Source organism: Pelecanus crispus, chromosome 15 (genome assembly GCF_030463565.1).
Source record: "Pelecanus crispus isolate bPelCri1 chromosome 15, bPelCri1.pri, whole genome shotgun sequence".
Classification (NCBI taxonomy): domain Eukaryota; kingdom Metazoa; phylum Chordata; class Aves; order Pelecaniformes; family Pelecanidae; genus Pelecanus; species Pelecanus crispus.
The window spans coordinates 7,153,648-7,176,167 of record NC_134657.1 but is presented as its reverse complement, the minus strand read 5'-3'; the positions used below and the strand labels follow the sequence as shown (position 1 = coordinate 7,176,167).

Sequence of the window (22,520 nt, the reverse complement as noted above, 5' to 3'; positions counted from 1 at the left end):
CCCTTACTTCTTTTGTCTCTCCACACTCTCGCTAACTTTGTAGCAAGGACTTCAGGACCTTCCAAGCAGAGTGCAATGGAATGGAGCAAAGTGCCCCTGAGGATCCGACTGCCACATGCCCCGGGGATAAGAGGCAGGCTGGTCCTTATTCCTCAGACCTCTCCCTTGATTTGTACCTGCTTTACAAATCCAGCTTACAGCTCTGGTTGACGTATTCTGCCCTCAACTGCCCTGCAGTAGTTCTTTTGATAGCAGCAGAGTTGCTCAGGAATTACACCAGCAGAAATATGAGCAGAATTTGGCCTTGGGGATGTTCCCTAACCAGTGAGAACAAGAAAGAGAAGAATCTTCAAAGCAATGCAAACACAAGCCATTGTTCACAGCAACGTATTTCTGTGTTTGGACATCATCCAGGTGGCTCTCTGTCATCTTAGCTGTTTATGCGCTTGGTGGTTTTGTGTATAATTTTCTCTTTCTAAAACTGGGTTTGGTGCAGGTTAGAGTTCTTTCAAAGGCAAGGAACAACTCCATGTGCCTTCAGCTGAACTGCTTTAGCCGTTCAATTTGTAGAGAGGTGTAATACAATACGGACTCAATGAGGTTAAATGCACACCTGGCTTGACTTCCCTGGTTTTTAGTGGATTTACTGTAGTGACGTATATGACCCATCTGTTCCTCCCGCCCTCACCAGCAATATATCCTTCTTACCATCACACTGCTTGATTATGTAAGGGCAGCTGAAGAAGTCAGGTGATTATATTTAGACCCTTCCCCTTATTTTTATCTCTTCCACAAAGTGAGGCACAGCTAAATGGTCATTTTTAGGATGTGCTTGGAAGGGTTTTGCCCAACACTTGCTGTGCACTTTTCAACAGTGTCCAGATTTTTGGATGTTTGTGTTATTTATTATAAAACAGTGCAGAGTCTCATCAAACTTATAGAATTGTCACTTTGGAGCAGCTCTACAAAAATCACACATTCAGATAGCTACGAGTTAGCGGAAAATTCCCTCTAGCCTTTGTTTGCAATATGTACATGAAAGACAGCTGCAGAAGAGGACCCCCATGGGATTCATCCTCTTACAGCAAGAAAATGTGGGGCTGAGCAGACCTCTCTTAATTGCGTGCCTTACAGCAGTTTCTAGTGTCTAATTGGGCATCACGCTGTCTTTCTAAGGAATGACTCAGTCCTGTCCCATTATATCTCCTCCTTCTGTATCAGTATTATTCGTATTATGACACCTCCCAGGCAAGCTTGCATCTCTGAACATGAAAATAACTCATCTTAATGAGAGTGAAGTGCATGTCGCCTAGCAACACAGCATCGCAAGGGTCTTCATATGCTGAGCTAGGAAAGGCACTTCACTTAATGGGGCCGTTTCCACTGCGCTGTTGTGTCTTTGAACCAAGCAGTACAGGGGGAAATATTTGCACTCGAGAGAGGGAGTTGTGGGTAGAATGCATCATTAGAGTGGAGTCAGTGTGCAAAGGGACAATGTGCCTTAGTTCCCCAGGTTTGAGGGGAAAGTCATTTAGGTTTCCTGACCTAGTTTCTCTTGGGAAGGAGGCAGACCATTGCCCAGGGAGAAGGATCCCATATTCTGTGAGAGCAGCTGCTATTCTCTCTGCTCTGTGTCTTGCTCACCAGCTGTCAGAATCCATGAGATCCATCTGATGAATCAGTGCCAAACCTGACAAATCAGCTCTGACTGGTAGCATAGCATAGAGAATTGAGTGAGCGCAGATTGGAGATGGCATATGATGATAGCTAATGAAAATGGAATTGATAAGTCTTTCCCTCTAGAAATCATCATGCCTGTTTTCCTTGCGTGAAAAGGCTGGCGTTTGTTCTGTTCCTGCCCCCTTGCAGAACAGAGAGGTGGCAGCAGCATTGCCAACTCACTTGGGCTGTGAAAAGCACTTCTGTTGCTTTATTTCCCATTGCAAACTGCCCCAAATATTGGGAATTTGTAGCCCTCGCAATGATAAGCTACCTGCTTTTCTCCTTATCAGCTACCATGTATTTCCTGCAAACAATAGGGACAGATAAACTTCCTGGAATGAGGATAATTCATGACTACTAATCGTGGCGGAAGCCCACTAAGGCATAGGGGTATGGCTGTGACAGACAGCTCTGCCCGAACCTTAGGATTTTGACGTAGATGTTTTTTCTTCTTGGTGTTTTAATTAGGCTCATCTCCATCTTTGTCCTAGAGAGTGCAGTCATGTTAGAGTCTTAGTCTCTTTCCATTTGCAGGACTTCTCCTATGATGACTCGAAGGTGGAGTTTAATGTTGATGCCCCAAATGGAGTGGTGATGGAAGGCTACCTCTTCAAGAGAGCTAGCAATGCTTTCAAAACATGGAATCGGTGAGTAATAACTCATATTCCATTTGATATTTGGGCTAAGACTCTGAACATAGCTAATACTGGCTGCACAGGAACACGCTTCACTTTTAGTGAGATCTTAGCAACTGTTATCATCACTGGAAGGATTCTGGGCTATGTAGTTAAAAGCTCTCAATAGTTAAAATGAGGTTGGTTTGATAGTTTGTGCATACAAAGACTTTTCTTTTAGGAGCATTTTGCATGCAGCTTGAGGGAGGTGATCCTTACTCTCTACTCACCACTGGTGAGGCCACATCTGGAGTACTGTGTCCAGTTCTGGGCTCCCCAGCACGAGAAAGATATGGACTTACTGGAGGGGGTCCAGTCTTCACTGGTCATGAAGGTGATTAAGGGGCTGGAACATCTCTCATATGAGGAAGGGCTGAGAGAGCTGGAACTGTTCAGCCTGGAAAGGAGAAGGCTTGGGGGGGATCTTATCATTGTGTACAAATTCCTGATGGGAGGGAATGAAGAAGGAGGGAGACGGACTTCTCTTCTACAATGGAAGAGTGACCGGGTTCCATGCAGGGAAGATAGGGCACAATGCAGCTTGAGTCTTGCCCTAGGAAAGCTGTAAATTTATAACAATTAAGAGAAACACCCTAACACAGCAGGACATGCCATGTGTATCAAACCTGTCTATTTTGGGACGGGGAGATATGTGAGAGTAGAAATATCAACTGTGCTGCCGGGAGCTGAGAAATGGCTTTCTGTGCACTGACCTTGCTCTTAATAATTTATAAGTATTTCATCTGATAGGTCACTGGGAATGCCAGGCTCATACGCCTCCTGCACTAGTCAGGAGCCTCTGCAGCTGCCAGAGACTTTGGGGAAAGTGGAAGCAAAGGTTTCATGTTCTAGCCTTGCTCGATATTTGTCTGTTTAGTTTCCCTTGAGATAGTCAATGGGTTTCATACATGGTTGTGCAAAAGGATTCAGACCCTTCCAGGGAGTTTCTAATGCATGAGATCGATGCCTTTTTGACCTCCACTTCCTCCTCTCACATAACAGGGGAATGATACAATATTAAGGAATCTTTTACTTGGCTATGGGATACATTCAAAGTATACATCACAGCAAGGCTGAAATGTGCTCTTGTTAGACTTTGGAATAAATAAACACTAAATGGTTCAGTGAACAGTTTGTGGTATGCACAGAAACTGCCTGTATTTGCATGGAAAAAAGACCTGAAATTGTTAGAGATCTCTGAATTGGTTAGGTAAGTGATTCCTTCTCTCTGAAGCTTCCCCTAGTACTAAGGAGATTCCAGTCAAGTTTAGTATAATTTTGTTACCCCTCAGGCTCTCTGGTCCCCTGACAGTTAAGTACTAAGTTTGCACCTGGAGGAACCAGAAATCACAACAGCAGCTACAGCACAGTGCATCACAGCGTTTGATTTCAGTGCTCACAAGCTGTTGCACTGGGAGGGTATCTTAGCTGAATTTTTATCAACCTTTTAGGATTTCCTGCTTGGTGTTTCCTAAGCAAAGTATACCCTCGGTCCATAGCATGGCTGCTTTCACTGACACCACATGTTTTTGTGGAGCAGAAGGCCATTTCAAAGTGTGTCAGGTTCATGTCAAGACCTGTGCTTGACTCTTGTGATAGAGAGGGACGGTTCCAGGCAACTCCCTTCTCCTAGCAACTCCCCTGGCTGTGAATTCAAGGGTCATTCCAAAGGGCACTTACGCTGCAGGGAACATGACCCTCTGGGACTTTCTGGTTTTCCTGATGTCTCTGCTTGGAGAGGCAGCAGGCACACTGCATCTGACATGGCACGTGCAAGTAATCCAACTTCCCCAGTAACTGTCAAGTGTGCCCACTGTGCACATATACAAGTATGCCCTAACCAGCGCAACATGTCCCACAGGCACTGGATTTACTACGTGCACGAGGATCAGTGTGCACACACAGGCTTCTGCCCCAGAAATCATAGGCAGTAATACAGGACTGCCTTACTCCTTTGTTTCTTCCCATCTTTCCTTCCTTCTTGTTATACACTGACATATCTAGAACACTTGCCATCACAGCATCTCGATGCCAGGAGTCATTCCCTAAGGCTGTGAATCCTTTGGTTGTTCTCCAAGGGAGGGCACTGGAGGAGCATGAGCTTTTCTTGTGATGTTACTTTCCAGCTTCTTGGAATAAATTACACCCTTTTCAAATTGAAAGATATCCTGCTCTTCCACAGACCACACTGCCTGTCTGTAGCTCTCCTGTTCACTTGTTCTGATGTCTGTCTGTCTGTGTTCCTCAGGAGGTGGTTCTCCATACAGAACAGTCAGCTGGTGTACCAGAAAAAGCTAAAGGTCAGTGAAGCTACTCCAGGTGACACTGGCAGATTAGCCAACTTGTCCGGTATCCTGCTTTGCTGGGGACTTCTGCACCATGGCGGGGGAGTGGGGTGGAAGGAGTGGGGAGGAGAACTGGATCAGAGGGACAGCAAGCCTGTTCAGGCATTATCGTGCTCCAAAGTTAGACTCTTCTGAGAGCTAAGTGGCAGCAGTTGGTGTTTGTGGTGATCTAAATATTCCTGTTCGTCAGGGTAAGTTGGTGAAGTACCCAGTAAGCCTGGCACGTCATGTGCATATGGTCCCATGCTTTGATTCTGTATAATCCCTCCCCATTGCCTTAGAGTTATCCGGCGGCGGGCTGGCTCTGCTCTTTCTGGACTCAGCATATGCTAACCAGCAGGGTTTGGGAAGGAGTTTTCGGAGAGGCCTGATTATGACACAGATTCAGGGAGCCAACAAAGCCACCTGTTCTCACCCTTTCAGGACGTCCTCACGGTAGTGGTGGAAGACCTGCGGCTCTGTACTGTCAAGCCGTGTGAAGACATAGAGAGGAGGTTTTGCTTTGAGGTCGTCTCGCCTACCAAGTAAGTTTGGTGGCTTCTCTAGGCCATCCTCATGGTAGCTGGTCTGTGCATGGAACTGCAAGAGATTAGATTTGACCAGATGCTGCCCTGGGCTATTAAATGTTGACGGGGAGATACCATTGCCTGTACTGCAGAGTCCCTGGGGAGTTCATCAGACATCAGCATAAGCTGGATCTAGGCCACGCATACCTAACATACATCTAGACAGCAAAACTGGCAATGGTCAGCTTTTCAAAACAGCTAGCAGACCTGCCTGGAGTTTTTGAAGAGGGAACACCTCTCTGACAGTGCAAACTTGTAGGATTAATTTTTGCCCCTTTGCCTGTCAAATCAAGGTGCTGCCCCCATTGGAATGTCTGCGCTGAAGATGAACAATTTTGACCCAAATGTGCAACCTGTCCTTTTGATCTTTCCAACTCATTTTCTTCCTTCACAGGAGCTGCATGCTGCAGGCTGACTCGGAAAAGCTGCGTCAGGCCTGGATTCAGGCTGTTCAAGCTAGCATTGCTTCTGCGTACCGGGAGAGTCCTGACAGCTACTATATTGAAGTGAGTGAGGGGGATCATGAAAGGTCCATAATTGTATCTGGGAGCCCTGACGGTGGGCTTTGGGGCTGCGGCAGGTCCAGTGTGTGTGGGTGGACCATTTGGAAATACTCTTCTGCCTTCAAGGAAGGGAGCTGATGTCAGTGCTAACTCAAAGGCAACAAGTGTTCACCAACCAAAGCCACACTTACAAAGCTGGGCTGTGATAAAGGCAAGGCTTTAAATCAGTGTTGTCCTAACGTCTTCGCTTTCTTGCCATCACTCTCTGGATTGATGTTCCCCTACAAATTACGTTCCCCTGGGAAGAGCTTGCTCCCTGGCTGGGACCAGTGCAAGCGAGGCACCATGATAGCAAGTAGTTTGCCAGACGATGCTCTGCACGCTGCCCGCACTCCCAGAGCAGGGATGGGGTGGAGCGCCGTCTCGTGGCAGTGATGGAGGTTAATGAGGCTTTACCCGTTCCCTTCTTGGACTACCCCTAGTTTATTCTTCTTCAGGTAATGCTTCCTGTCAATGCCTCTGCTACGCAAAGCTCTGGTTCTCTCCGCAGTGCTTTGCAGAATCCTAGAACCCTTTTTTCCCTGCAGAGACTGGACCGGACTGCTTCCCCATCAACTAGCAGCATCGATTCTGCTACCGACTCCCGGGAGCGCAGTGTGAAAGGAGAGACCATCTTGCAGAGAGTGCAGAGCATCCCTGGGAATGACCAGTGCTGTGACTGTGGTCAGCCGGATCCTCGCTGGGCCAGTATCAACCTGGGCATTCTGCTGTGCATCGAGTGCTCTGGTATCCACAGGTACTGCGTGCATGTGTGCTCTGTGCTGCCAGCCAGGGGTGGATTGCAAGCTCCTGGAAGAAACGGTGTAGCCTGAATTACAACTGACTATAATGTTTGTACAGATAGACTCAAAAGTAATTGCTTGCTGCGGTACCTGTGTGCGCGTACATTTGTGTATGCATACGCATAAAACTCTCTGCTATAGCTACCTCTGTATAGATAAATATGTAAGAACTGGATTGATCTTGTTCATCTTACTATGCGTGAGCAGTTCTGTTTTGAGGCATGTAACCATTTCAGTTTTCTTCCTTTTTGATAAATAGGAGTCTGGGTGTTCACTGCTCCAAAGTCCGATCTCTCACACTGGACTCCTGGGAGCCAGAGTTACTGAAAGTGAGTGTTGGCTTTTAATGGCAAGAGATAGACAAATGGTGGACGTGGAGGGAGCCTTACTTGGTGGCAGGCTAGACTAGAGGGAAGGTAGATCCTCACCTGAGGATTTCATTCATTCCCTGTTGTGTTGCAGCTGATGTGCGAGCTGGGGAACAGTACCATGAATCAGATTTATGAGGCACAGTGTGAGGAGTTGGGACTTAAGAAACCAACAGCAGGGAGCTCCAGGTGAGTCTCAGTGCACACACTGGTCCTCTCAGTCCTGTGGAAAGCTATCTATCCACGCAGTAAACCCAATACCCTAAGTACTCTGCAAAGTCAGATCGAGTGTGACTGGCCCTTCACTGACAGCCCAAATTACCTCAGGTACAGCTACCTCAGCCCCCTCCCTCTGTAGCCAGCCTGAAGTTGACTCTCAGGAAGGTCAGTGGGGCATGACCAGCCAGAAACCTGGTGAAACGTGCTTGGGAACCAGGGCTTGCTGGGTTTACGCCTGCTCTGAGACCTTACAAATACATGTAACTGAAGCACGTGGTGTTGCCTAGGGCTGAACATCACATTCCACTCTCAGCTACACACTGCACTTCTTAGTTTTGCTTTGAAATGGGAGATACTTCTAGGTTGGAGAAACTCTCCCTTTCTCATACAGGCCTCAGTGATTTTTTTAGGTCATTGATAAAATGACCCAGAACAGCTTCATCTCCTTGTGGCTGTTTGCTTTAGGCAAATCCTGTGACCCTGTGCACACCTTTATGCTGTTCTTCTCTTAGGCAGGACAAGGAAGCCTGGATCAAGGTGAAGTATGTTGAGAAGAAATTCCTGAAGAAGCTGCCAAATGGGGAGACTCTAACAGAGAATGAGCGGAAACCTCGACGCTGGTGTGTGAAGAAGTGCCAGAGACACAACAGCACCACGAAAGCACCCACGGCTCGTAGGAAGTACCGCCATGAAGCAGGCAATGCCTCACCAGCCATGTTGTCATCAGGTGGGAACCTCCCTTGCCCCACTCCCCATGAAAAGCTGTGTTGGTCTGCCCGCCGGTCTTTGTAGGTGTGTACACAGCTGCCCGAATCACATGTGGCCCTGCCTTTCTCTAGGACCTGCAGCCTGCCAGAGGTATAAGCAAAAACGCTGTTACACAAACCGTGTTGACACAGGTCTTTAGAGCCATTTCCTAACATTTTCCATCTGTTTAAGGAGGTTCTTGTGGTTAAAGGAGGAGATCATTATGCTAGGGTGATCCAGCAACTTCTAAGCTTGCTTTGTGCATTTGCTTTCGTATTCCAGCTTCCTGGTTTTTAAAAAGTTTCAGATCCTTTTATTTTTACCTGCCTGGTCTGTAAGAGAGTCCATGCTTATGAAGGGTTCTGGCTGCTCAGAATGCTTTGGGATGACTTGGTCTGCAGTGCATCCCCACCTATGGTCAGCTCTTTGGTATATTTTGATGGTGTATGTGGGCGTGAGTATGGCACTGGACAGGTTTGGGGTACATTGGTTGGACATTCAAGTTCAGCCTGTGTAAATACTTCTGTAGAACTGTGTCTCATTTGTTATTTTGCACGTTATTAACTATGTATTTCAAAATCTCTCTGTGTAAAATAGCAGCTACGCTGGAGAGGAAGTTCCGTCGCGATTCCCTTTTCTGCCCTGACGAGCTGGACTCTCTCTTCTCCTACTTTGACACTGGTGCTGGCTCCGGCCCACGCAGTAAGTACAAAGAAAGAAAGTGTCTCTGCTTCCAGCACGCTTTACCTCCCGGCTCTTCTAGGGCATGTGCATTGCACCAGACCTAAGGCAAGGTGTCGGCCTCACTGGAGAGGGGGTAAATATTTCAGAAGAGTGATGGGGAGTTAGCTGCACAAACTCCAGCCCATTGCTCTTTTGTTGCACATACTATTTTAATATCCTATCCAGTCAGTCCCTGGTGTTTGCATTCTGGTGGATGGGATTTTTTTTTCCCAACATCTTTTACTTCCAGACTATGCATTCCATTGGCTTTTTTCTGGTTTTAGTTTTGGCTTTTATTTTTTTTTCCTTTTTTAGCAAGTCTTACTGCGGACAATTTTTCTTTTTGTGTTTGTGACGATGAACTCCCCTCATATTCCGTCCACCTTCCTCTAGGTGCCAGCCACATCTCTATGCAGCATCCGCTAACAGGTGGCCCATGGAGTGGCAGTGGCATTGGTCCCGGTGGGAGCGGTACGCCGTTCCTCCTGGACGGAGGTAAGGTGACGCTCTGGCAGCTAGCAGCAAAAGAGACACCCAAATTTTACTTGTTCCAAACCAAGCTTCGGAGGCAGTTATGTATTTTCTTTCAGCCAGATGATCGGAACCCATATGTTACCAGTCCCGTGTGGGATAGACAGGCTGGCAGGCTTTCACAAGGCAAAAAACTTCCTCGGGTTTCCAGCAGTCAAGTTACTACATCTTAAAGGAACAACTGTCCCTCAGATGAGATAAAGGATCCAATCCTGTACATGTGGGATCTCATGGGAAATAGGAAGTAAGAAGTGTTTACTTCAAATGCCCCACATCTGTCGCAGGCTGGTGGTGTGGGCCATTAACATACTCAGCTGAGGAGTGGTAACCTTTTAAAACTTAGCTCAGTTGCTTGTTACTGTATGAACTTACGAGAAATATTTAAGGTCCTGAGTCAGCACAGAAGATGATCACAGGCTTTCCTGCAAGTACGTGTTATCTCTTGAAATCAGTGAAGAAGGTGCTTTAGTGCTTGTCTGAATCAGCACGTTAAGGGCTATTCCAGTTTCAAGGAATTCAGCATTATTAGTCAACAGAAACAATACCTGGGAGGAGCAGGACTTCAGAGTTGCTCAACAGCCTTATCTTGCTCCTGTGGAAGAAAATCAGAATTTTATCACTGATTCAGTGGGAACAGAACTGGGAATTTGACATACTAAAATGCACGTGATATGAGCCAGATCCTGCTTTTTTGCTTTGATGTAAATCTAGAGTAGTGCCATGTGGCCTCGTTGGAGTCCCTCTTTACTTGTACTGACACAGGGGAGAGCATAGTCTCAGCAAGCAGTAGGATTGCTTTCTACAAAAAAAACAGCAATGATTTTTCTAACAGCAAATCCAAAAAAAAGCTACGCAGGATATGTGCCACTTTAAACCTTTCCTGTTGTAGCTTCATTATCTCCTTTGGCTGTTGAAAAGTGCTGAAGGATTACTTGTGAGCCATGATTTCAGGACCACTGATTTACAGACTGTTCTTTATCTGGGACCTAGCTGTAGCTGCTCCAAAGATTTCAAGAGACAGCCTTTAAGGTTAAGGTGTCTTGTTCTGCTATGGTTTTCAAGACTCAGATCTTTAGCTCTTGCAGGCTTCCCTGCTATTACTCTTTGCAAAGACTACTCGGCTCATATTTTAGAAACACTTGCTCAGCTACAACCTGGCTTGTTTTTCTTTCTAATCGCAGTGGTTTGAGTGTAGGTCTTGGGGTAGATCATGGGGACTTAACCTCTTGAGTTCTGGGAGGACAGACACTCTCGGCCATTAGAGTCGTTGGGAAGTTAAAAGTAGCAAGAAGCTGAGTCCAGCCAGAGTTCCCAAGGGGGCTGGGCATCCCTCAGGACAAAGGTGATGGGCCATCCCTGTTCTGCAGGGGCGACTTCTGCACATGCTTCTTCCTTCCTTTCTGTCATTTTCCTGACTGCTTTCGGGTGCAGGCTGGCAAAGGTACAAAGTTGCTCTGCCACTGACACACTGTGTGTCCTTGGACAAGTTGCTTCACCTCTTTATGGCTCCATTTCTTGTACATAGTCAGCTGTCTTGTAACATTCACCAGCTAAGCAGGGAAGGTGGGAAGCACTGTGGGGAAAGGGTAGGGATGTCTGTGAAAGTGAGTGATCCAATGGACAATACTTTAAGAGTTTTGCTTGAGATACACGCTATTGATATTATTTGGTCCAGTCCTGGTCAATAATCTGTCACAAGAGCAATGCATTGGCAAGTGCCCCAGTGACAACGGGAAAGCTCGAGGGAGAGCACAGATAGAGTGGAAACTGAGATTATTAGTGATAAAAGCAGAGGGGTGTCTTTATTTGCTTATGACACTGCATAATCTGCTGCAAAGCTGTCTCTGCTGCTGCTCTGCTCCAGTCTACGTCACGGCGTCCCTCATGCATTGCAGCAAGGGCTGTCCTCAACAGTCCAAAGTGCCATGGCAATGTTGGAGCATCCCTGCATGAAGGGCAGCGTGGGGACGTGCACACCATAAGGCTTTGCAATTTTACCTTGGGCAGTTTTATTGAGTGGGGCTAAATGGGATAGCAGTCCCCCTCTCCCTTGCAGGCAGTGCCCGGTGCAATGCGTGTGTGCCGTTCTGCGCAGCACTTTTCCCCTGTGGTCTCAGCTGTGCCTGGTACTGGAATGCCTGTGTATTAAAATGGGCTTGGTTTGTCTTCTGTTGGCCCTGCAGGTCTGAGCAGTGACAGTGGGCTTGGAGGAAGCACAGATGGGAGCACCGATATCCTGGTGTTTGGCTCTGTGGTGGACAGCGTGACGGAGGAAGGTGGGTGTCGCAGGCTGTTGATGGAAGTGCGGGGAGGCAGCTAGCACTCAGGCAGGATGGATGGTCAGGACTGTCTGGTGCCAAGAACAACAGGGAACATAAGAAATTGGAAATGCGAAGCTTTTGGGTCATCTCTCTCCATCCTTTTCTGCCTTTTAGAGTGCGAGGTGTCAGAGGAGTCAAGTGGTGAAGCAGAGATTGAACAGGAAGCATCAGATTTGGAGGACCTGAGGGAGCTTCATCCTGGCTTGTTGATCTACAAGGCAGCACAAGCCCGAAACCTGCCTCTCATGGCAGAAGCACTGGCACATGGTGCTGAGATCAACTGGGTGAATGATGAAGATGAAAACAAAACTCCTCTGATTCAAGCTGTGATGGGGGTATGTTGTGCTAGTGGCTGGGAGGCCACATTTGGGAACGTAAGGTCTTGACTCTAGTTCAGAGCGCACTGACAACGGGCAACTTAAAGCCTGGTACATGCTCATGCATCCCCTCAGTACGGCTGGCTGAATTTATTTAGAAATTCCTCTTTACCTTGCCAGGGCTCCTTGATAGCCTGTGAATTCCTGCTGCAGAATGGGGCAGATGTTAACCAAAGAGATATCCGAGGCCGGGCTCCCTTGCATCATGCCACGTACCTAGGGCATACTGGGTAAGTTCTTCACACGTTGCTCTGACATGCTCCATCACCCTGGGACTGAGATTCAGCATTAACACCGAGAGTCATGGGGTCGGGTGGGCAAGGGAGCTGGGTTTTGGTGAATAGGTTATTTGCAAAGCATGCCTTTTTATATTGCATCAGCAATTTGATTGTCTTAAGGATAATTGCCCCATGATGATAGACAGGATGTAACTGGGCCCCTGTACACCCATTCCTTTCTCCATGCCACTGCAGCATTTCCTGATTTTTTTTAAAAAAAAAAAACCCTATAGAAGTGAAGCTGTGCCTGCCTCTGGAAGGACAGTACCCTCTGCCCACGCCATTGTGGTGGGATGAGCTGGAATTTCTGCTCTGATGGTCTTTTCTTTCCCTTCTGCAGTCAGGTCTGCTTGTTCCTCAAGCGAGGGGCAAATCAGCATGCGGTGGATGGCGACGGGCAGGACCCGCTCAGTATTGCTGTCCAGGCAGCCAACGCAGACATAGTTACCTTGTAAGTGCAGCCAGGACTTTCCAGTGCCTATATACAGGAACACTGCCCGTAAATAGCCATCAGGGAAGGAATAACCAAACCTCTCTCCCTTGTGCTTTCTCCGTTTCACTTTAGGCTGCGTCTGGCTCGAATGAATGAGGAAATGCGAGAAGCAGAGGGCCCCTTTGGACAACCAGGTCAATATCCCAGCAACAGCCCTACTGAGCTGCAGTACAGGAAGTGTATACAGGAGTTCATCAGCCTTAATATAGATGAGTGTTAGTGACAACTCCCCCACCTCCCTTTGCTGTCTTGAAGTTGGGCTGAATTTCTAGAAGCCCTGAGAGCCCCATCCTTGGTATATTGGTGTTTCTTGCGGATTGGTCTGTTTTTGATGCCTGCACATACAGGTTGAGATGCACACAGGAAGGAAACGGGGTCTTTTCCTGTTAGCGTTAAGTTCTCATGCTTGACTACTGGATGGTTGATTTTGTGTAGGAGACTCCTAGGGCATAACCACAGACCATGGCGTGTGGACTTGAGTGTGTGAAAAGTATGGGAGACGAGTTTAGCATTAAAAAAAAAAAAAAAGGAAAAAAAAAAAAGAGAAGAAAAGGAAACCCTCTATCACCAGGAGAAACCCACCAACAATACAATCAGACGAACCTGTCTCTGCTTCAGTGTAGTTACCATGCACTGCGTTCTCGTCTGAACAGTTTGTTTGGAAGGGATTCTGACATGGAGCCCTCTCTCCTGGCAGCGTGACCAGCAGCCTGCTCTCTCATGGGACTGCTGCAGTGTCTGGGAGCTGCTGGGGCCAGTTTAGAAAACTAAAAGATGACCTCTAAGTCAGGAACAGGCTGTTTTGTGGGGCGGAGATACTTTGCTCCAGAAGGCACAACAGAAGGGGTAGGATTGAGAGCGATGGCTACTCACCTTAATTGCTCTCAGGACTATACCAGCCACGCTCCCCTTTTTTTGCCCTTGGTGGTTAGCTGGTCAAAGCCATAGCTTGTCTGCTTCCTGGGCCAAGGTGCAATCTGCACAGTGTTATGGAAGCAGCAGTGCTAATTTTTTGAGGCTGGGAGAAGCTTGTCGCTGGCGATGGGCTTTGTGTCAGGGAAGAAAAGCCACGTCCAACTCCCACTGCCCGAATGGCTGGCTGCGCGATGCAATTTGACCTTGGTTCAGTTTGTTTCTTGGTCACTTCAGATTTCTGACTTAGCATCTCTGTGAAGGAGACTTCTACTTGCATGTGCATCCCTCTGTGCTCTTCCCCCCGCATGCTGAAGCATGTGAGCAGGGCATCTCAGCAGCTGGCCCCGGGGTTTTTGAGTTCCCCAATTCCAATGACCGGCAGAATCATCTTCTTTTTGTTTCTTTCCTTTTTCTTGTATTATTCTTTGCTGGAGTGGGGGAATGTGTTTCTACTTAGAGCACTTTGTTGCTATGTTTATGGACTGTATTACGGGGATCGTGCTAGAGTAGCTCTGCAGAAATGCTGCAGCCGTGTAATCCTGTCTCGGGAGGGCTTACGGAGCACACACACCACTGGCAGATTACCCTCTGGCTGGGAATTTGGATGCCAAGCTGAGATGTGCTCCCGTAAGAGCCTCTTCAGAATGCCCTCAACTGCATTTGACATCAGCGTTTTTTGGGACTCGTGGGTGGCTGTCCGCAACTGGGGTTCAGCCTGCCTGGGCACCTGGGCTGCTGGCTCTGGGGTTGGGCTGTAGTGCCTTACAGATAGTGGTGGGATCTTGAGGGGATCAAGATCTCGCAAGGAATGCAAGAATACCAGGCAGAGTTCCCCATCCTCCTGCATTACATCAGCAGTGATACACAATCGTATTATTTTTTATCCAATACGTGTTTGACTTCTTTTTTTTTGTATGCTGGCTGCTGTCGTGCTGCAGCCCTTAGCGGATTAAACCTGTGCAGGTTTGTTTCTATTGACGTTACTGTGTCCTCGGATACTGAAGCAACAGTGATCCAGCTCTTCCCTCAAGGTACTGCCCTCAGACTGAACCAACAGCACTCAGTGTCCACCCACGCATCTAAAAGTGGAACAATAAAGAAACTCCACTTAGATTCGAGAAGGGTGTCCTCTCAGTTCAAGGGAGTTCCCTGCTTCCTTACGAAAGTGCTGTCCCATATTTTGCTGTAGCCAGACCACAGTTTTCTGTCTGTGCAATCTGGGTATTGATGTCCCTCTTTGTCTTGCGGCTTTCTCATGCCTTTGGAGCTTTGGGATGCACAGTACCAAGTGCTGAGTTCTGGTCTCGGTCCCAGTTGTCTGTTGTGAATCTGAAACGGTCCTAGTGACTGGGCTGACACTGCTGCACATCGATGGCAGCGCAAAATCCGGCCCCAGGGCCTCTGTGCTTCCCTAAATAATAAACAATCTTCCATCAATCTTGGAAAATAACAATTAATGAGCTAAGCCCCATCAGCCTTTTTATCATTGGCAATACCTTTCCTGGCGTTTTCTCCCTCTCCCCACTCTTTCTGTCCCAGGAGCCGGTGCTCTGCACGCAGCATGCTGCTGCTGAACCTGGGCTGCCGAACTCCTGGCTTGCGTGAGCCGCGGATCCGCAGCCCGCTGATGGGCTGGAGGGGAAGTGCACCATGCAGGCTTGCATCCTCCCTTCTGAGCTGTTCAGTGCCTGCTCTGAAACTGTCCTGTAGCCTTTGACCAGGCAGTACTCCCTCTGAACTCTTCTCCGAGTAGAAGCTGTAGGACGTGCCCTTAACAGTTGGCAGAGGGCAGGTCTTGGTCTGTATTCATACCCTGTTCAGCTGTGGCACCCTCAGGAGCGATTCGGGACTGCGTGTGGGATGAAGCAGCGTGGCATAAAACGCCATCATTTCTGCAATGCACTTTTGGAGGAGCGCTAGGACATATAAATCCCTAGTTCAGAGGACAGTTTCTTTGTGGGTAGGGACTGTTCTGAGTTGTAGCTCCCACACGTGGCTCTGGAGTCACGCCACTGAACGAAGAGGGCTGACTGCAGGCATACACCTGTGTAAGTGATACCACATGGAGGTAGATGTGCACTGCGCATAGCTGTCGCTGCAGTGCTGCTACATGGTCTCCTTCAGTGTGCATTTAATATGCTCCGGGTTAAATACCTTTATTCCTGGCACTCATGTGAAGGTATAGCCAGCATCGCTGCCCACTCAGCATTTCTTTCGCAGGATTATGGAAAGTTACCACTTTACATTCCCATGGAGCTTCATCTTTCTGTCCTTTGCATTGAACTTTGTCTTCTTTCTGGTAAAAGTCACCCTAAATTTAAATGGGCTTCCCCACTAGAGCAGGGTGGTGCCTTCACTTGTGTGTCACTGCCCCGTTTGACACCCCTTCCTTGCCAGTTGAGCCCACTTACTCTGCGACTGGTAGTAGCATTACTATCAGTCTCAGTGGGGTCAGGAGCAAATCTGTAGTCGTGCAAATCATCTGTGTGAAATGCCCTGCAGACCTCGCTGCTCTGTGCAGAGCTCAAATGGTGTCGGGTGGTGGTGGCCAGTGAAAGGAGTCGTGGTGCTGAGCCCGCTAGCAATACAGCGAAGCCCTTAAGCACGTGTCTGCCTGCAGCAGGACTGTGCTGTGCTTATGGCTGGACCACGCAGAGCACCCTGCGGCATCCAGACCAGCACTTGGTGCTCAGTACGGGAACCGAAATCCAGCCACGAACTCACTCTGCTTCCTGGGTTAGGAACCGAGAGATTCTCTGATGAATTCTCTTTGCTAATCCTATCCCCTTTTATACTGATCTGCATCAGTTTAGACGTTTGTCGGTGCTGATGCCCCCTCAAGTTGTGCCCTTTCCTAGAAAAAGGCCACACTGAAGCAAAGCTGGCATCTTTCAGGGTACTTCAAAGATCTTGAAAGTGAAATAGATGTTTCACCACTCCACGGTCCTACTCTGTTAATGAATTTCAACATGGTCATTGTCTAGCCATGTTTTTTACGTGTACGGCAACTTAAAACACCCCAATTGGTTTTCCAGCTCTTTATGAGAAGTTAGAAATAGGACTGATCCTTTCTGTAAGCCAATGAGAACTGGAGACGTGGCTTCCACTTTGGGTCATTTTATTTCACAGTCAGCGTTAGTGGCTCATGAGAACAATACAAAAATCACGTACAGTTAGGTCCATTGAAGCTCAGACTCACTGCTGAAGTACATGAAGTTGAAGCATATGTAAATACTGGTGCAAAAAGCAGTGTCTTGCAAGACAATTTATCTATTTAACATGTATTGGTACTTTATTTAGATTCAATGTATAAAGCAACTTTGTGCACTTTTCCTACATACAGTATTGGGGGGGTTTATGTTCTTTTGTTATGGATTTTGTGCTGTCTTTTTTTAATCAGTGAAATTGTTAAGTATTTAATTTATTATTGATGTGCCCAGAGGACTAGTGCAATTTTTATTCAATACAGTTTGTCTGTATTTAATGTCAGGATTTTTTTGTAGCATTGTTAGGGAATATTTTTGGAAAACCTGCCTTTCTTCCCCCCACAATTTTCCTTTCTTGCCCCCCCCCCCTTTTCTATTTTCATTATACAGATCATGAGACATTAAATGCCTCTAGTTTGAAATATAATCAAACACTTTAGTACATCCTGCAGTTTCTAAAACAAAAAGGTTCTCCAGGAAAAAAATGCTAAGGAGGCACTTCTCAATGTTTTCTGTGTTTATTTAATTTTTTTGATTGGGGTGTATGTGTGTGTGCGTGTGTGTGTGCTTAGAAGTTTGGAGGGGAGAGTGGGGAAGTTGTACAGAAAGTTTGTTTTGAGCAAAGTAAATGGCCAACCGGGCCACAGGGAAGACTCGATGTGAACACTTTCTCTTTGTTTTTTCCTTCTTCAAATACAGCTGTATTTGTGTTGTACAATCTTGTTTGAAATATCTAATGCCAAAACTACTCTCTTTTCATTCTTCCTTTCTTTTCAAAGAGTGCGTATGTTCTCTATATGACAGTAACTTGGTTGCAACCGCAGTTAACATGAGATTTGCCTTTGTCTAGAAAGCAACATGCCAGGCATTGTCAAAACACAAATGGACCCAAACCATTGCCTCAGCCATGCAGATTCTGTCATCTTTTGAGTTTTTGAGATCTGGGTGAATATTTATATACCTGTCCTAGCTTTTGCTTGACTCGACCCAAACCCTGTAACCAAGTGCCTGGACAGGTAGTCTAGGTTTGAATCTTTGGGGTCTGCCACATGTCTCTGATTCCAAATGGGATAACTTCAGGTTGCTGGCAAGTTGAAATTATACCCTCTGTGTTCCCTCTCCACATGTCACCCAGGGAAGCCTCAGGTTATTTTAATATTGTTGTCTCTGAGATGGTCTCTGCAATGTGAAATTTCTTGGAGCAGTCTAGAGGAAAAACATGGAGTTGGAAGAATTTATGTCTTCAAAGAAAAAGATTTGGCAAGCTGAGACTGTGATCAGCATAAAATAGATCGGTAACATCTCAGGCCAGCAAAAATGTCCATTATTTATGCAAGAGAAAAACAGGACCTCCTAAAGGAATGCACTGATTAACTTAACTGTCCAGTGGCCACAACACAGCTGTCGTCTACTGCTGAACTCCTGTGTTGTTCCTGTGCTGCTCGACTGTCCCCAACCCACTTCTCTCTCCTCACTGCCCGAGCATTATTGCTTTCAACCAAAGACAAAAGAGGATGAACGGATTAAATACGATATTAAACCACTGGTTAGCTGATGACAAATGTCTGTGCGCATGTCTGTGAGCGTGTGGTGCTGTTGTATGGAGAAGGGGGTGTGGGGGAGAAGGGACTGAGCAGGAGAAGGGAGAGTGAGAGTTCTGAAGAAACAAGATTTTTTTTGAGATTCCAAATATAGAGTGCTGTTTCCATAGGAATGTGATTCATATCAGTCTGCCTGCTGGTTCCTCAGCCTTGTAGGGAATGTGGGCTGGGGTACGTCCCTTCTGAGCTGTATCCCAGCACTGTGTTAGTGGGAAGATAGGGCAGCTGAATAGTTATGGGGAGGGAATAAGGGATAGAGGTGGGGGTAGTAGCCAAGATGGTTTCCAAGGCACGAGGAGGACCATGTGTGTTTCTAGGGCAGCAGTTGAGATGGCTAGAGAGGCTAGCTGAAGGAGGAGCATTTGCTCCTACTTACTCCATCTCAGCATTTGCTCCTACTTCCTGCATCTCAGCACTTAGCAGTGAGGCCCGTGAAGGAGCATGTTTGGTTTGTACGTCCTTGTGCTCCAGTAGGTGGCATGTTGGGGATGGCCAGGTGGTCGCCTTCAGGTTGCCCATGGATCCCTAGACCCCTCTCGGTTGACTTCCATCCATCGTGTCCCTCCAACAGCACAGGAACGTTGGTGTGGCTTCCCCATCCTGGGAGCCCTCTACACGTGACCTGTGGCTGCTGAATCACAGAAATGGAGTAAACCTTTCCTACCGTAGGGTTACACGGGCTGGCAGGCTGGAGTGAAAGCCTTTGAGATGAGAAAGCCCAGCCAGCCACTTCCTGGCTAAGGCTCCCACACCTTCCTATCTAAACAGCACAGAGAGAAAGAAGTTCTTCAGCCAAGTCGAAGCTGCTAAGTGTGGTTGATTAATACGGCTCTGTTACACACGGAATGGCTGGGCTGCTGTACCGGGGGCTGACACTTGCTGTAAATACGCTATAACCTGTTAACCTCCTTCACTTGCCTGCTTTCAGTACAACTTTGTAACACGTTTTTTAATTCCCCCTTTCCCTACACAGCCTGTACTGACTGTAACTATGGAACCAGATATTCTGTATGTTATTATCTTTGTACAATTTTAAAACTGTTGCTGTGGTGTCTGCCTTTTTTTCCCCTCCCTTCTCTTCTATTGTCTCTTGAAACACTGTTAATAAAAATCTAGATAAACTCCTTCCCTCCTCCTTCTTTGGCTTGATTTATTTATGTAGGGTTTCTTGCCTTGTTGTCTGTATTAACTGAATCTAGAAAACCACACCCTTTTAACCTGTGTTCCTTCTCCTCTGCAACCCACAGCATGAATTTGATGGCAGTGAATAGAGTGGAACGCCACATAAATACTCTGCAGTGTTGTCTGGGTTTCTGTGACACTGTCTTGTGATAATGTGATTTCAGGGTGCTTTGGAAGAAGGCTGGGGTTAAGGTGACAGGCTCAGATCACCCCCCCAACCTCCCCCCCCCCCCCCCCCCATGTTTCTTCAGAGTACCCGAATCGGTTAATGCGTGATATGTTACGAGCTCTGCTGATGGCTATCCTGTAAAAGGAGACCTTGCACTAGATGAAAATATCGTTCTTCTGCACATGGACCACCATTTTCCACATATCACAGTGCAATCCTTCACCTGTTGGTTTCTCTCATGCTGTGTGTCTGTGGCAGAAAAATAAAAGAAGAAGAAGAAAAGAAAGACTGGCCTGGGCTCATGATTTCTGTCATACTTAGCATGGAAAACAAATGCAGAAAAACAAAATTGTGGAATAACCTCTGTTAGCCCCTGGAGGGACGAACGGATCACAATTAATGAATGCAGATAGGCTTGTGAACTCAGTGAAGGAGTTAAATAGGAAGGATACTTCAAAATCAGGAGCATTGCAGTCACTTAAGGCATTTATGGAAGGAGAGCTGCATGTTGTCACAGTAAATTTATAAGCACAGAGCTTGGGAGACACATGGCTCACTCCTCACCCCGTTACGGGCTCCCACTGCCACCCCTTTATTTTGCTACCTATTTCCTTTTTAAAATGGAGACTACGGTCTCACCCAGTTTCACAAAGATAAATGCACTGAATACTGAAACGCGATTACAGAAACCCAGATCTCCAAAAGACTGTCTCTTTCTTCAGTTAATGAGGATTAAATGCTTAAATACCTTCAAAAATCTGGGACTAGTACTTTCCTACAGCAGTAGGATTCTTGGAGTTCTGAGCGTTGGCAGAACATTTTGCTAGTATGCAGGAGGGTTAGTGATCTCACTGACCAAGGACATGCTGATGATTTTACCAGCGTGGTCAGGCTGCTGGCAGGAGGCAATAGCAGTTCTCTGTCCTGCTACCCTACGAGTGCCGCTTCGGCACCATCCCGCTGGTGTCAAAACTGAGTCCGGATCAGAGGAGAAGTCGCGGCCGTTACCTGGTCTCTACACCAGGTCTCGGCCAGTTCAGCACTTACCTTTATCGCTCTCTACAACTCCCTGACAGGAGGGTGTAGTGAGGGGGGTGTTGGTCTCTTCTCCCACGTAGTTAGCGATAGGACGAGAGGAAATGGGCTCAAGCTGCGCCAGGGGAGGTGTTGGTTTGAAATTAGGAAAAATTTCATCATGGAAAGGGTGGTCAAGCATTGGAACAGGCTGCCCAGAGAGGTGGGGGAGTCCCCATCCCTGGAAGTGTTCAAAACACGGGCAGATGTGGCACTTTGGGACATGGTTTAGTCTGGTCTACCCTTGATTGGCTTAGAGTAGACTTGGTAGTGTAGGTTAATGGTTGGACTGGATGATCTTAAAGGGCTTTTCCAACCTAAATGATTCTATGATTCTATGATTCTACCTGCTGCTGCCAGGTATGCTTAACAATTCAACAGCAGACTCATTCTAAATAAACCCTGGAGAGATGGGTCTTTATCGTCCTCCCAGAAAAGCTACCTGTTTCTGTGTAGGGTGTAAGTGGGGGTTTTTCTCCTCTCGCAGAAAGGGAGTGCATTTCATTTAGGGAAGGTGGGGAGGAAGAGGTGGCGGGGGAGCAGGTAGAAATGCTAGGAAGCTGGGGTGGTGCCTGCAGAGGACGAAAGGCAGCGTGGGGGGTCTGTCGGTGGCGGGGGGCACGGTGCTCTAACGGGCTGCGCGGCAGAAGTCACTGTAACATCGGGATGCGTTTGCACGTACAGGGCAGCACTGGCAGGGGCGGTGGAAGCGGGCTGAGTCCCGCCAGTTAAGGAGGGGCTCGAGTGGCTGTAATCAGAAGCTAACAGGTAGGTCAAGTTGGGTTTGTGGCAGGTACAAAGCATTGCTGCACCTGGGAATCAACAGATGCTGATCAAAGCCTGCCTGATGATAAGGCTCGCGTTAGAAGCCTTTGCCACCCGCACGTGGGTAATGCTGAAGACTATTATTTTCAAGAGCTTTTGGGCTGGACTCTCTTCATATTTTGAAAAGAGACAATTCTCAGGTGCCGTTGTGCTCACCCATGAGCTGGGGTGCAAGGGGACACCGTGTTTGCAGAGGGACCGGTCCTGCGGGCTTGCAGCGAAAGCAGCCGGAGGAAGGCTCGGAGGATGCCCCAGGGCGGAGGCGCTGCCAGGCGAGTGAGGAAGCTGCGGGCCTTCTCCGTCCACACTCACCCTCAGACCATTCTCCCCAGCCGAGTTTGTGAGGCAATATGAAATTACGCCGGGTCCTGCTATCGACTTGGCTTTGGGGAGCCGAGTTTTGGCATTAGCTTTTCTCTTCCCTCAGCACTGCCCCAGTACTGCCGGATGATGTGCCTTGGAGTTGCACAGCTCACGGCAGCTGCGGATCTACCCTCTCGGTGACTCTCCAGGACACGTCTTCTGTCAAACAAAGGGCACGGGAGCTCTCTGAAAGACTAAAGGCAGCTGCACCTACGTAGGTGAATACCTGGGATCTTTCCCTTATCTTTTCCCCTGTGACTACCTGGGTTCATCACCAGGTAAAAATGAGCTCGGTAGCCCAGTCCGTGACAGAAAGTGCCCTGGAACATCCAGCAGCAAACGTACAAGCAGAGATATCGTTAATGGGATGCGGGTGCCCAATTATCTCTAGAATTGCAGCATAAATCTGAAACCTTTCCTGCACCAAGGGAGATCCTATCACAGAACCGCTGCTGGGACATCTGAACTCTTTGCCT

At 47.6% G+C, this 22,520-nt stretch overlaps 1 protein-coding gene across 1 annotated transcript in view; it reads left to right on the top strand.

The window, feature by feature from the left end:
* The window catches only part of ACAP3 (ArfGAP with coiled-coil, ankyrin repeat and PH domains 3), a 65,078-nt gene that overhangs the window by 41,753 nt on the left and 805 nt on the right, over positions 1-22,520 (top strand). The window contains exons 15-29 of the mRNA XM_075721734.1: positions 2,257-2,369; positions 4,645-4,696; positions 5,165-5,265; positions 5,702-5,813; positions 6,398-6,606; positions 6,912-6,981; positions 7,115-7,209; positions 7,752-7,966; positions 8,584-8,688; positions 9,103-9,204; positions 11,424-11,516; positions 11,676-11,896; positions 12,059-12,168; positions 12,557-12,667; positions 12,782-12,843. Of these exons, the coding sequence (XP_075577849.1) occupies positions 2,257-2,369; positions 4,645-4,696; positions 5,165-5,265; positions 5,702-5,813; positions 6,398-6,606; positions 6,912-6,981; positions 7,115-7,209; positions 7,752-7,966; positions 8,584-8,688; positions 9,103-9,204; positions 11,424-11,516; positions 11,676-11,896; positions 12,059-12,168; positions 12,557-12,667; positions 12,782-12,843 (1,771 nt within the window). The remainder of the gene's footprint in view (positions 1-2,256; positions 2,370-4,644; positions 4,697-5,164; positions 5,266-5,701; positions 5,814-6,397; positions 6,607-6,911; positions 6,982-7,114; positions 7,210-7,751; positions 7,967-8,583; positions 8,689-9,102; positions 9,205-11,423; positions 11,517-11,675; positions 11,897-12,058; positions 12,169-12,556; positions 12,668-12,781; positions 12,844-22,520) is intronic.